This window comes from Carassius gibelio, chromosome B19 (assembly GCF_023724105.1).
Source record: "Carassius gibelio isolate Cgi1373 ecotype wild population from Czech Republic chromosome B19, carGib1.2-hapl.c, whole genome shotgun sequence".
In the NCBI taxonomy this organism is placed as follows: Eukaryota; Metazoa; Chordata; class Actinopteri; order Cypriniformes; family Cyprinidae; genus Carassius; species Carassius gibelio.
In genome coordinates, this window is record NC_068414.1 from 34,994,002 (window position 1) to 35,006,975 (window position 12,974).

General features: G+C 37.3%; 1 protein-coding gene across 7 annotated transcripts in view; it reads left to right on the plus strand.

The window, feature by feature from the left end:
* Positions 1-12,974, plus strand: part of LOC127978683 (zinc-alpha-2-glycoprotein-like) — a 111,101-nt gene that overhangs the window by 39,245 nt on the left and 58,882 nt on the right. For 2 of the 7 annotated variants that reach the window (XR_008158590.1, XR_008158592.1), the window contains one exon: positions 55-200. The exons of 4 other annotated variants lie outside the window; for them this stretch is intronic. Coding sequence is in view for 1 of the 3 variants with exons in the window: in XM_052583545.1 (XP_052439505.1) it covers positions 1,239-1,337; positions 4,158-4,231 (173 nt within the window). In the remaining 2 variants the exon portion in view is untranslated. Of the gene's footprint in view, positions 1-54; positions 201-1,238; positions 1,338-4,157; positions 5,967-12,974 lie in introns of those variants that run through there. One more of the 7 variants, XM_052583545.1, reaches the window with a different exon arrangement.

Sequence of the window (12,974 nt, forward strand, 5' to 3'; positions counted from 1 at the left end):
CTATAGTTACCTTAACACCTTTATTCTCTTGCATTTATCTTTATTTATCTTCAGAGAGACACCATCTCCTGTTTGTTTACACCGTCCTCAGCAAACCTGAAGGAGTCTCTGGTCCTGTGTTCAGTGCAGTGTGTGTGTATGACGACAGATCGATCTCTCACTACAGTAATGAAGAACACAGCTGGAAAAGAGATTGTTTAGATGCAGAAATCTGGAGATATACCAGAGAACCTCATGAATCTAGAGAGTGGTTCATAAATCTGGTTAACTCTCTGGCAAACTGCACAAGCTCCAGATGTGAAGGTGAATTCATTGAGTTTTACTTGAATGACATTGACCCATAAAAGCATTGTACACTTAAAAATATATCACTTTATTTATTCAGTTACAATATATTTTTAAACTTGTAATAATTAGTTGTTGTTTTTCATTTATTTATGAATTGACATGTTTAGGCCTCCATACACTACAGAGGAGAGTCGGCTGTGAGGTGGAGAAACATCCAGATGGAGCAGTGATGAATGTGAACGCTCTTGATGAGTACGGATATGATGGAGAGGATTTTATTTTCTTTAATTATGACACAATGCAGTGGATTGAAAAAAGTCCAAATGCAAAAGAAACCAAAATAAAATGGGACGCTGACAGAGTACACAATCATCTTCTTCAGTTATACCTCAAAGACTGCATGGACTGGATCTCCACATATAATGCTTCGATTAACAGTATGTGTTTCTCTAATGACTTCAGTGTTTCAAACTCAATCATTTATGTCTTTTTGTCCAGAATCAGTTCCTCTATCATCTGCTTCTTATTGCAGCTCCTCCAGTTCTTCACATGTTTGCATCTGCAGCTCCTCATGACCAAAGTGAGCTGAATCTGACCTGTCTGGCCACTGGCTTCTACCCCAAACACATAGAGATGAAGATCACGCTAAACAACATCACACTCCAACCCTTCAGCTCTTCTGGAGTCAGACCCAACGAGAACCAAACCTTTCAGATGAGAACCAGTGTGAAGATGCACAGAGATGAGAAACAGGGCTATGAGTGTCACGTCCTTCACAGCGGTCAGACATTTACAACATCATGGGGTAAATATGACCATATTAACAGTCAGACTTTAATATTATACAGTAGCTTCCTACTCCAGCTGCAGCTCAGAATTGGTATTTATAGCATTTACTTGTTGCATGACTTTATAGAATGTTTAGAACATTGTTTAATTTTCTCCTGCAGAGGGAAGCCTTGGTTCTAGATGGCATTATTGGGCAGGTGCTCTTGTGATTGCAGTTCTTTGCATCATGTTTTTACTCTACAAAAACAGAAGGTTCAACGGTGAGTTCATATTTATTCAAGGACTAATTGACCCAGAAAAAAGTCTTTATTTGCTCACCCTCATATTATTCCATATTATGGACATTTACATTTACATTGACATTTACATTTAATCATTTAGCAGACGCTTTTATCCAAAGCGACTTACAAATGAGAACAATAGAAGCAGTCAGGTCAACAAGAGAACAACAACAGAATACAAGTGCCATGACAAGTCTCAGTTAGTCTAGTATAGAACGCATAGCCAGGTGTATTTAATTTTTTTTTTTTTTTTTTTTTTTTTTTTTAATTAAATGAAAAAGACAAGAAGAGGAAAAGTACTGGTGTTAGTAGGTTAAGTGCAGGCGAAAAAGATGAGTCTTTAGATGTTTCTTGAAAGTGAGTAAAGACTCCGCTGTACGAATTGAGATTGGGAGGTCATTCCACCAGCTGGGCACAGTCCAGGAAAAGGTCCGTGAGAGTGATTTTGAATTTCTTTGGGATGGCACCACAAGGCGTTGTTCACTTGCAGAGCGCAAGCTTCTGGAGGGCACATAGGATTTAACCAGTGAGTTTAGGTAAGTTGGTGCCGTGCCAGTGGTTGTCTTGTAGGCAAGCATCAGTACCTTGAATTTGATGCGAGCAGCTACTGGTAGCCAGTGTAACCTGATGAGGAGGGGAGTAACATGAGCTTTTTTTGGCTCATTGAAGACAACCCCTCGCTGCTGCATTCTGGATCATTTGCAGAGGCTTGACAGTACATGCAGGAAGGCCCGCCAGGAGAGCATTACAATAGTCCAGTCTGGAGAGAACAAGAGCTTGGACAAGAAGTTGGGTTGCTTGCTCTGACAGGAAGGGTCTAATCTTCCTAATGTTGTATAAGGCAAACCTGCAGGACCGGGTCGTTGTAGCAATGTGGTCAGTGAAGCTTAACTGATGATCCATCACAACTCCTAGGTTTCTGGCTGTCCTTGAAGGAGTTATGGTTGACGAGCCCAGCTGTATAGAGAAGTTGTGATGAATCAATGGGTTAGCTGGAATCACCAGTAGTTCAGTTTTTGTAAGGTTAAGCTGAAGGTGATGGTCATTCATCCAGCGGGAAATGTCACTCAGACAGGCTGAAATGCGAGCAGCTACCGTCGGGTCATCAGGCTGGAATGAGAAGTAGAGTTGGGTGTCATCAGCATAGCAGTGATAAGAAAAGCCATGCTTCTGAATGACAGATCCTAAAGATGTCATGTAGATGGAGAAGAGAAGTGGTCCAAGTACTGAGCCCTGAGGAACCCCAGTAGCAAGGTGGTGTGACTTTGAAACATCACCCCTCCAAGACACACTGAAGGATCTGTCAGAGAGGTAGGACTTAACCCACAGGAGAGCAGTTCCAGAGATCCCCATCTTTCTGAGGGTGGACAGGAGAATCTGGTGATTAACAGTGTCAAAAGCAGCAGACAGGTCCAGTAAGATGAGTACCGAGGATTTTGAAGCTGCTCTTGCTAGTCGCAGGGCTTCAGTAACCGAGAGCAGAGCAGTCTCAGTTGAGTGGCCACTTTTGAAGCCAGATTGGTTGCTGTCCAGGAGGTTGTTCTGTCCAAGGAACATAGAAAGCTGGTTGAACACAGCCCGCTCAAGTGTCTTTGCAATGAATGGAAGAAGGGATACCGGTCTGTAGTTTTCAAGAAGCGCTGGATTTAGAGATGGTTTCTTGAGCAGTGGGCTTACCCGAGCCTGCTTGAATGCTAAGGGAAATGTTCCAGATTGAAGAGAGGAGTTGATAATGTGAGTAAGTGAAGGTATGACTGAAGAAGAGATCGCTTGAAGGAGGTGAGTGGGGATAGGATCAAGTGGACAAGTAGTAGGATGATTGGACAGGAGAATTTTGGAGACGTCCATCTCTGAGAGTGGGGAGAAGGAGGATAAAGAGTGTGCATCAGTCATTGTGAAGTTTTCCTCAGTCTGTGGCGTGGAGAATTGTTCACTGATGGATCTCGTCTTATTTGTGAAGAAAGTTGCAAAGTCGTCCGCTGTAAGAGTCGATGGAGGAGGTGGAGGCGGCGGATTAAGAAGAGAAGAGAAAGTCTTGAATAGTGTCCGAGCGTCACAGCAGCTGTTAATTTTGTTGTGGTAGTAGGATGTTTTAGCTGTTAAGACCTTTGCAGAGAAGGAAGAGAGGAGTGATTGATACACACTGAGGTCCGTAGAGTTTTTAGATTTCTGCCACTTCCTCTCTGCAGCCCTGAGTTTTGAGCGATGTTCACGGAGAACCTCGGACAGCCAGGGGGCAGATGGGGCAGTGCGTGCTGGTCTAGACAACAGTGGGCAAAAGTTGTCCAAGCAAGATGTTAAAGTGGAGCAAAGAGTGTCCGTAGCACTGTTCGTGTCCAGAGCAGAAAACTGAGAGAATGGTGGAAGAGAGGATGAAACCACAGCAGATAGGCGAGATGAATAGTCGGTCACGTTCGGCCATCCAACAACTGCAAACAGGACAAACAGTATAATAGCATGTTTCAAATGTTATTCTCATTTGTCTTTATGAGATTAATTATTTAATGGAATATTTATTCAGCATTTGAATATGGAGACCATGCTGTAAAATCTAGTACCATAAATGCTTTTAATATGCACACAGTTTGAAAAAAGCAGTGTTGTTTCAACCCAAGTTTGGGTCAAATATGGACTAAGCTTACTTTTGGGTTAAAAATTTTATGTAAAAATTGAACCCAATGGTTGGGTTAGTTTAGAGTGGGGTCTATCAAGTGAAACATATAACATACTGAATTGGTATGAAATCAGCTGCTGATACTAATTCTAAAGTTTTCTAGTAATATATTGTATGATCTCTAGGCCAGATGAAGCCCAATAGTTCCACCACAGAACATCGTGAAAACATTATACCTCAAGATCAGCGGATCCTCTGATGCACGTGAGTCAGATGAGAGTATTAAACCAGATACACACTGACAAGCAGGATCCTGGATGTGACATCTACTGTCATATCATGTCATGAGTGAGTATGTCACTCACTTACTCTGTAGATTCTGTATAAACCGTTAAATCACTTTAAATAATTTTTTGTATATAAACTTTAAATAAATTCAGTATTGTATAAGCTTTTTAATTGGGATTACATGACAGCCTAAAATTTCAAACGCAGTTGTAATGTTTTCTTTTTTTTTTTTTTCTTAAATTGTACATGTGGTTTTGTCAGTGTCATCGCATTGCAAAATTTTGCTGCTCCCTTTCTTGAAAACACAACAAAGCTCTATTACCTCAAACTACTTGGTTTTTCTCAGTCGCTGTGGCTCAGTTCTCAAATGAGTTTTTTTTCTTCAAAACAGTAAGTTCAGAAGTCTAAACAAATAGTTTCTTGTTCACATCAGATTTGAATTTCTTATTGATTTAAGCAGATTGCACATATTTTGGCAAGTGTGCAAATGGGTAAGTGCTTTTGTCTAAAATTCACAAAATTACTAAATGCACGGGGCTTGTTGATGAAAACTGATGAGTAGATTCCCAGTGAAATTACCAAAGCTAGAAATGACACTACATTATATCAATCATACTACCAGAAGGAGTCACCTCTCATCTTGACAAACCACATGAATGTGAATGTAACCGTAGTCGGTTTACCTCAAGGGTTGTCAATGTGTGGGGTACGAAGGAATAACAGTTAATTATCATTCTACATTATAACAAAAACAACACAAATGAAAAGAAGCAGGTTTTTGCAGTCAGATCATTTGAAACCAGAAAACTCCTGGAAAGTCCAGGATCCAGTAAACAAATTCAAGTAATACGTCCAAAACAGCACTAATACAGAGAATAGTGACTTATGTCCAGATGTCAGTCAATTATTTGACCTAAAAGTAAGAGTGTGTTATAATGGACACCGGCTGAAGGTGTTTTAGATTATAAAAAATAAAATTGTATATGTATATAACAAATATTTCCGTGTTGAATAGGCATCTAAACATTTTGTCCACCATGGATCACACAATGATAAAAACTCTTCTTATTTTTGGTGGCATTGGTCAAGTCACTGAAACAATAACTAGATTTTAAAGCATGAATTAAATGTTTTGGGTGAGTTATACCTTTTGCAGACGTGCATCAGGGTTGTGTTGTTTTAGCAAATTGTTGTGACAATTGCACTTAGAGATTTAAGGCTTTTGAAAAATGTGCCAAAGCAACTGAGAAAAACTGCAATAGTTCAGCTTTAAATATGCAGATTAGTTCAACAAAGGCTAAGTGCATTTTTGATGCTGAAGTTGTGTTACTGAGAAATGGGTTTATTTTAACTTTATTTTTTATGCTTTTATTATTAGTAGCATTTAACTTAGTATTATTAGTAGCCCCCCCCCCCATTCTTGATTTTGTTTTGCACCTTAAACCAGTGTTTAACAATACTGGTCTTGAGGTAAATTGTGCATTGTGTAAATATATTTAATCAAATTATTTTGTATCAATTTGTATAAAATATGCTGTGATTATTACCTTTTTGTTTTTCCATGGTTGTTCCCTGTTACGTAATGCACTTTACAGTTGTTTCAGGGAATGCATGGCAGCTATCATTTGTTCAGTTCTCAGTGTTCTTTTTGAAAATGATAGCATTAACAGAATGAATAAAATATGCACATTGTGTAATATGCTGTTTGTTGTCTTTCACTGATGTTAAATTTGTTTTGTTTGTCTTTTTATTTTTATTTTTTACAAACAAAAAAACTAAATTTGTTAAAGCATCCTTTATTGTGGATTAGAACTACACCTGTCTGAAATTGCACATTGCTTTTATTTCCTGCTGGTCTGATTTTGGATATATTGACTTGACCTGAAGAAAAAAAAAAAGGTTTTGAAATTGTGTGATTGCAGTATCTTAACAATTTTTGAGTGCAGACAAATTCAAATAAACATGTTTTTTTTACTGACTTAAGTGTAAAATGGTGGAAAATCACACCCACAACATTTTATTAATTTCCTAATTTTGTGATCTCTTGGTTGATTTGCTGGTTAACTAGTTTTCTTTGCATGTTAAATCTGTCTCCCAAGCAAAAGCAACATAATTATAATTTAATAACACAACACACCGGAGTTTAATGAACTTACACACCATATTCTTTTTGTAAGCTGTCAATGAAAATACAACACTTACAAACATTCATCATTTTATGACAGGTTTATAATATAATGACTCACACAATGAGATGCAGAACATGGGTGTTTAATTTAGGATTTATAGCTGGATCGATCTGCACTGACCGCTACAGTATTCTTGTCAGAGAACTCAGAGTCTTGTCTCAATGATAGCCTTTTAATGATTGCTCTGGCATCAATATAGATGGACATGTACAAGGTTTTCTAGAACAACAAAATAAAAATAATAATTAGATGGATCACTTAAATGTCACATAAATGATATAAATAATAAACAACATAAAGTATCTTCTACTTATATAAGTCACAGTGATCGATCGCTACTCTTAACTTGAAAATGATTGACAGCATATAATACAGCGCGTAATTCACATGCGGTAAATACGTCACGTTAATATACATGAATAAACTTAGAAACAGTATCTGCAACAACTATACTTGCAGTATAACATTAATATTAAAATAACAGTGGACTTACTTGTCCGTTACTCATATATTGTCCTTTTAATGCGAGCAATCCAGAGAACTTCCCGATCAGATCGGCTGATGCAACTCTCTGGCTTTACGCTTATTCTCAGTCTATTAATCAGCGTAGGATCCGCAACTGTGCCGGTTGTGCACTATACCATTACGGGCAGCGCCAATTCTGTATGCATCTTTGTCACCACGCAAAACATGGAGAATTCGGAACAATGGGTATTGATATTTAATATTCTGAAGAAATACTTCCACATAAACAAATGATATCAACATTCATCTGTGAATCAATAGAAAGACTCGGTATCTTCAGATAGTATTTTCACATTAATAAACAGCTTCATCTGAAAGTATATCAGAGTGTAGTTCAGCTCTTATTTCTTAGTGGTCTTTTCATCCTAGCCATGCTACAATAACATACAATAAAGCTCTTTCTGATTCTAATGTGATTTTAATGTACAATTTTTACCCATCTTCTGGGCTGGGTCATAAAGTTTAATCATAAAGTTTAATCATGTATAAACAACCTGCATGATCATATAACATGGGATTATCAGAGATGGATAAAGCATTTTTGTTTTACGGCGTTAACATAATTTAATTACAAAATAAATGTGACTTTATGTAAATCCGCAAATCAGGCGCGGGCTGAACATCGGGAGAACAGGGACAATTCCCGGTGGCCTGGAAGCCGATTTGGCCCACTATTTTAATATTATTATTGTATAATTGCATGTCACATGTACTAAAGCGATTATTTCTGTAGTATATGCGGTAATTAAAAGATCTCAAGTCAGTGAGTATTGATGCTAGTTACATTAAGGTCCCACTAGAGGGCAGTGTGTGTTATGTTGTGGACGTGTAGAAGTTGTTGCATCCGGTGTGTGTGTGTGTGTGTGTGTTGTAGTGGCGGTATTAAAGCTGATCAACAGTCACAGTGCTCTCCTCTGATGTTTTATATGAACAAACCCAAATAACAAGAACATGATAATTTCAGAGTCCGCCATTCGATTATTAAATCTCTAATCGATCATGAATCGGTGAGTCGTGACAGTCGATGCTTTGGCTCGAGCGCTCCGTCAAACGGTTTGGATCAGACTCCGAGTAATCAATGTGAGCAAGAGAATGAAGTGGACTCTTGAAGCGCACAGCTGGAGCAGAAAACTACTGTTCAGGGTTTCAAGTGCAGGTCAGTTTCAGCTGTAAAGATGCTATTGTAGTTTTATCTTTGTTTACTTGGTTAAGCAGCACTTCATTGCTCACAACAGGGGCGGACTCGGACCAAAAAGTGGAATTTATTAATTTAATATTTAAGTAAACAGTTTGGGAATTTTAACCAATATGGCAACTGATCCTCCGTTCAAACAAACAAACAAACCATAAAAGCTGCACATTTAGCGACTCCTTGTGAGCGATACATGCTCATCACGACACAAACATTCTTCTAGAACTCAAACTTTGCATCAGTTAACAGATCCATATGAATCATGCATGAAATAGAGGTTTATAAACTCAAACGATAGATTAATGTGCTTTACAGATGAACTTAAAGTCTTAATTTGTTCGAAATGTTATATAAATCACCTTTGACTCAATAAAACAAGTTCATGATCCGATTCGTGAACAGATGATTCAAAAGTCAATCTTTTGCTGCCCGATGGGCTATCTTTAATAGTGATGTAAAATTCCCAACTTGATTCGCGTTGTTCACTCGCTTGATGGGGTGAAAGTTTTATATATATATATATATATATATATATATATATATATATATATATATATATATATATATATATATATTAAAGCACAAATGCTATTTTGGGGATTTCCGTTTTTCATTTTCCTACCTAATTTTGAATGCCTGCCTATACTAATGCTACAGTGTAAGCTCAGAAAGTTTGGTATAATTTCAAAGGAAACCCTTTGAAATTACATAAAACACTGTTGAAATTGATAAAAATGACAATATATGCTGTCTGTGTTATTATAAATAGGGAAAAAAACAAGGCGCTTTTTTATTTTATTTGTGTAAACTGAAGTTTGAAATGGTATAACTCAGGCATTGAAGGGGCTGGCAACTTCAGACCAATGTCTTGTGCTTGTTCCATTTGTCAGCTTTTAGAGGAAAACAGAAATTTCTTTCTATCCTAATCTATGCAAAAGTTATTCTATTTCAACTGAAGGAAGGAATAATACCATTTTTGTATAAAATTTTTGTCTAAATAAGTATGAAGTCATCTTTTGCACACTTGCAGTATGGAATAATGTGATCTCTGTATATTATTTTACAGAAAACACTCAGAAGTTACATAAAAAGCTGCTGTTTGTGACAAATAGTATTATTTATGTTGTTTCACATATGATGAACCATCTCAATACAATGTGCTTTTTTTTTGTGTGGGTTTTCTGAAAGAGAATAAGTCATATTACACAATAGCAACATGCATAAAATTATAAAAAATATCTGGTCTATCACAATCTAAAATAGAATCCACAATCTCCAGCTTCATATCGTTTCATTTATGTCTATTCTGCATCGTGTAGAGATTGTGAGACCTCGCCTTTCTCTTTCATATGTAATATTTTGATTTTTTATCAGCGTGTATTTTGGTTTCGGTTTCTATACAGCGTAAACAAGCTCCCCGAAGCTTTTGCGCGAACTTCGGAGCGTCAACAAACTAATTTATGTTTATTCCCCCAGTACTGTACGGATTACTGTACATTCACTGAGATGCGGTCGAACACTGCACAGTTATGAAAATAAACATATTAGCTTATTGCTAGCAAAGCTTCCAAGCCTCAGAATAAAGAATCAAATGTATGAAAGCGAGTAGCACGCGTATAGGCTTACCAGATGCGCGTCCTGACCTCTCCACGGCGAAGTTGGCCACCCATAACTTGTTTTATGAATATTATGCATTATAAATCCGGAGATTCGGCCATTTGTAGTTTTGCCTGGCGTGGCCTTTGTTTAGAAGCAGCAAAAAACTCAATTTCCCAGACATCAGTGCGTCAAACGAGCGGAAAAGAGTGGGCAGTCGCTGTCCAGTTCCAGCACCCCCGCGGTGCTGAATCACAGCTTCGATTGGAGAGAACGACTTGTGAATGGCACCTATCATGACAAATAGCGCTTCACAAAAGAAAACAGACGTCTATAGCAGAAGAAAGGCATTTAGACCCGTCTATATGACTTGAAGATCTTTTCAATAATACAGCCCTTGGAGCGCTTTTGCGCACTTGTACAAAACGCTTTATATCTCAGCAATGGAAGCACGCAGAAACGTAAAAATGGTCTTGTTTGAAAGAAGAGATTCTAATCTAAAAGATTATATCGAGTATATAGGTATGCGTGGCTGTTTGCGGCTGACTGAAGCGGTGCAAAATGTATAAATAATAAGGTGAGAAATTTTACATCGCGATTCTGTTGAAGATCATTCGATCTGTGATTGTCACACAATAAAATGATCTACATCATCAGATTCCTGAGAATGAGAGCTTTCTTGTGATATATGACTTGACTGTTTTGTGAAAAATATTTTAAATACACATTCTTACGAAAACGTATTCGCAATCGTTAGATGGAAATTTATGGGGGGGGGAAATATATTTCTTAGCTTAATTTGACTACTTTATGTATCATAAAACCCCAATTAATGGTATTCTTTGTAAAGAAAACACTCTAAGCTTTCAAATGAACCCATTTTTGGGCAAATGCCATATAAGGAAGGATATGCAAATGAGACACAAACATCTGGCATGCTATTTTCGGACCCGGTACCGGGTCTGCAGAGTTTAAGAGGTATATTAAAATAAACAGTTTTTGATAAAACGTGACGTGAGCATAATGTGAACAGGGGTGAGCTTAAAGGATACAAAAATTTACTCATTGAGCACAGACAAACTTTTAGCATTTAATGATGTATATCTTAATTTAAATGCTTTTGTCATTTAAAATAAAACTGAATATGTTTGTGTGAGAGATCAACTTTTTGTACTGAAACCAATATCTTGTGCACTAAAAAAAAACTCAATGTATATTTTTTGAGAGCTTAAAAGGTACATTTACTTGAATGAAAGAAATGAATGAATGATGCATTTATATAGCACTTTATTGTGTATTGGTGCTTTTCAATCATGTGGGGGTCTCTCCTCAACCACCATCAGTGTGCAGAATCCACCTGGACGGTCTGACGGCAGGACAACGGCACCAGTGCGTTCACCACACACCAGCTACAACTGGAGAGGAGAAAGACACAGAGCCAATCAAGTGAATGGGGATTATTAGGAGGCCATGATTGACAAAGGCCAAGGGGGAATTTGGTCAGGACTTTATTCTTTACGAGAAGTGCCATGGGATTTTTAATGACCACAGAGAGTCAGGACCTCGGTTTAACATCTCATCTGAAGGACTGTGCTTGTTGACAGTATAGTGTCCCCATCACTGCACTGGGGCGCTAGGACCCACACAGACCACAGGGTGAGCGCCCCCTGCTGACCTCACCAGCACCTCTTCCAGCAGTAACCTAGTTTCCCAGGAGGTCTCCCATCCAGGTACTGACCAGGCTTCAGTGGGGGACCAGTCTTGGTCTGCAGGGGGATAAGGTTCTTATATATGGCATCTTATGCTTTTAAACCTATTTTTTAACTGAAAAAGTAAAATAAAAATGCAATCCTACTGTAAATTTAGGCGTCATGTCATTGACCCATCCACTGTTATAACTCGTTTAAAACCAATAAAAATATTTCCAAATTTAAAAAGCTGTGATGATTTTTACCTATGAAATATAAATGTTTCATAGCTAAAAACTACTTATTGCTTTAAATGTATTATTGATGATAAGATCCTAATCACAGAGACATCGAGAGCCTTTAAAATGAGGTAAATAAAAATATGTTCAGCTGTTTACTAGGAGTAATGTTGACTCAGATGTTAGGGGCAATGCTTCGGTGGGGAGCTGATATTCAGCACAACGGTTCTTTCTTTTCTTTTTCTTTTCCTACTTCAAACACATACAAAAAATGCTAGGTTTAAAGAAATCCATGGCTGGGTCAAATCTATTTTTGAAAGTGAAAGTCAACCTTTGGGTTACAGGTCCAACTCTCTAACTATTAGGCCACAGCTGCCCCCTATTTTCTTTTGCAGAAATACAAGCCTTTTTATTTTATTTTAACCTTATACATGTGTAAATTTTTTTAGACTAACTTAAATTCTCAATTATTTTATAATATACACTACACCAGTACTGTGTTTATATGCAAATTATTTTATTTTGGTTGAATACAGTTCTAAATACAAAATATTTTATTTGATTATTTTTTATGCAACATTTAACTCATTTACATATTTACAACAAGATTCATTGTATTGATGATGATTACTTAGATTCAATTCAATTCAAGTTTATTTGTATAGCGCTTTTTACAAAATAAATCGTTACAAAGCAACTTTACAGAAAATTATGTTTCTACAATATTTAGTAGTAGCTAGTAGTTTGTGCACATTTGACAGGATTTTAGAAAAAAATAATAATAATAATACAAGACGTAGTCAGCTAGACGATGAACTATCAATATGATTAAGTTATTATATGATTCAGTCACACATTTAGCAATAATTGTTAGTTCTGTTTGTTGATTCAAGGTTAGCATCATCTGGGGTCCTCTGAGGGTCAGCATCATCTCTTCTCAGGTGTTCTGGATCCAGACTGGAGCTTGTTTAAATCCTAGTTACCACGGGATGTAAATCCCGTGGCGAAACATAGAAACAAAATACAGACATCATTAGCATAGCTGCTGATCCAACAAAGTAAAATTAGTTTAACCCAAGCTAATGAATAAAAATGCAACTTTGAACAGATGCAACTACACTCACAATTAAAAAGAAACATTATTCGAATGCTTGGCGAAAGAGATGTGTTTTTAATCTAGATTTAAACAGAGAGAGTGTGTCTGAACCCCGAACATTATCAGGAAGGCTATTCCAGAGTTTGGGAGCCAAATGTGAGAAAGCTCTACCTCCTTTAGTGGACTTTG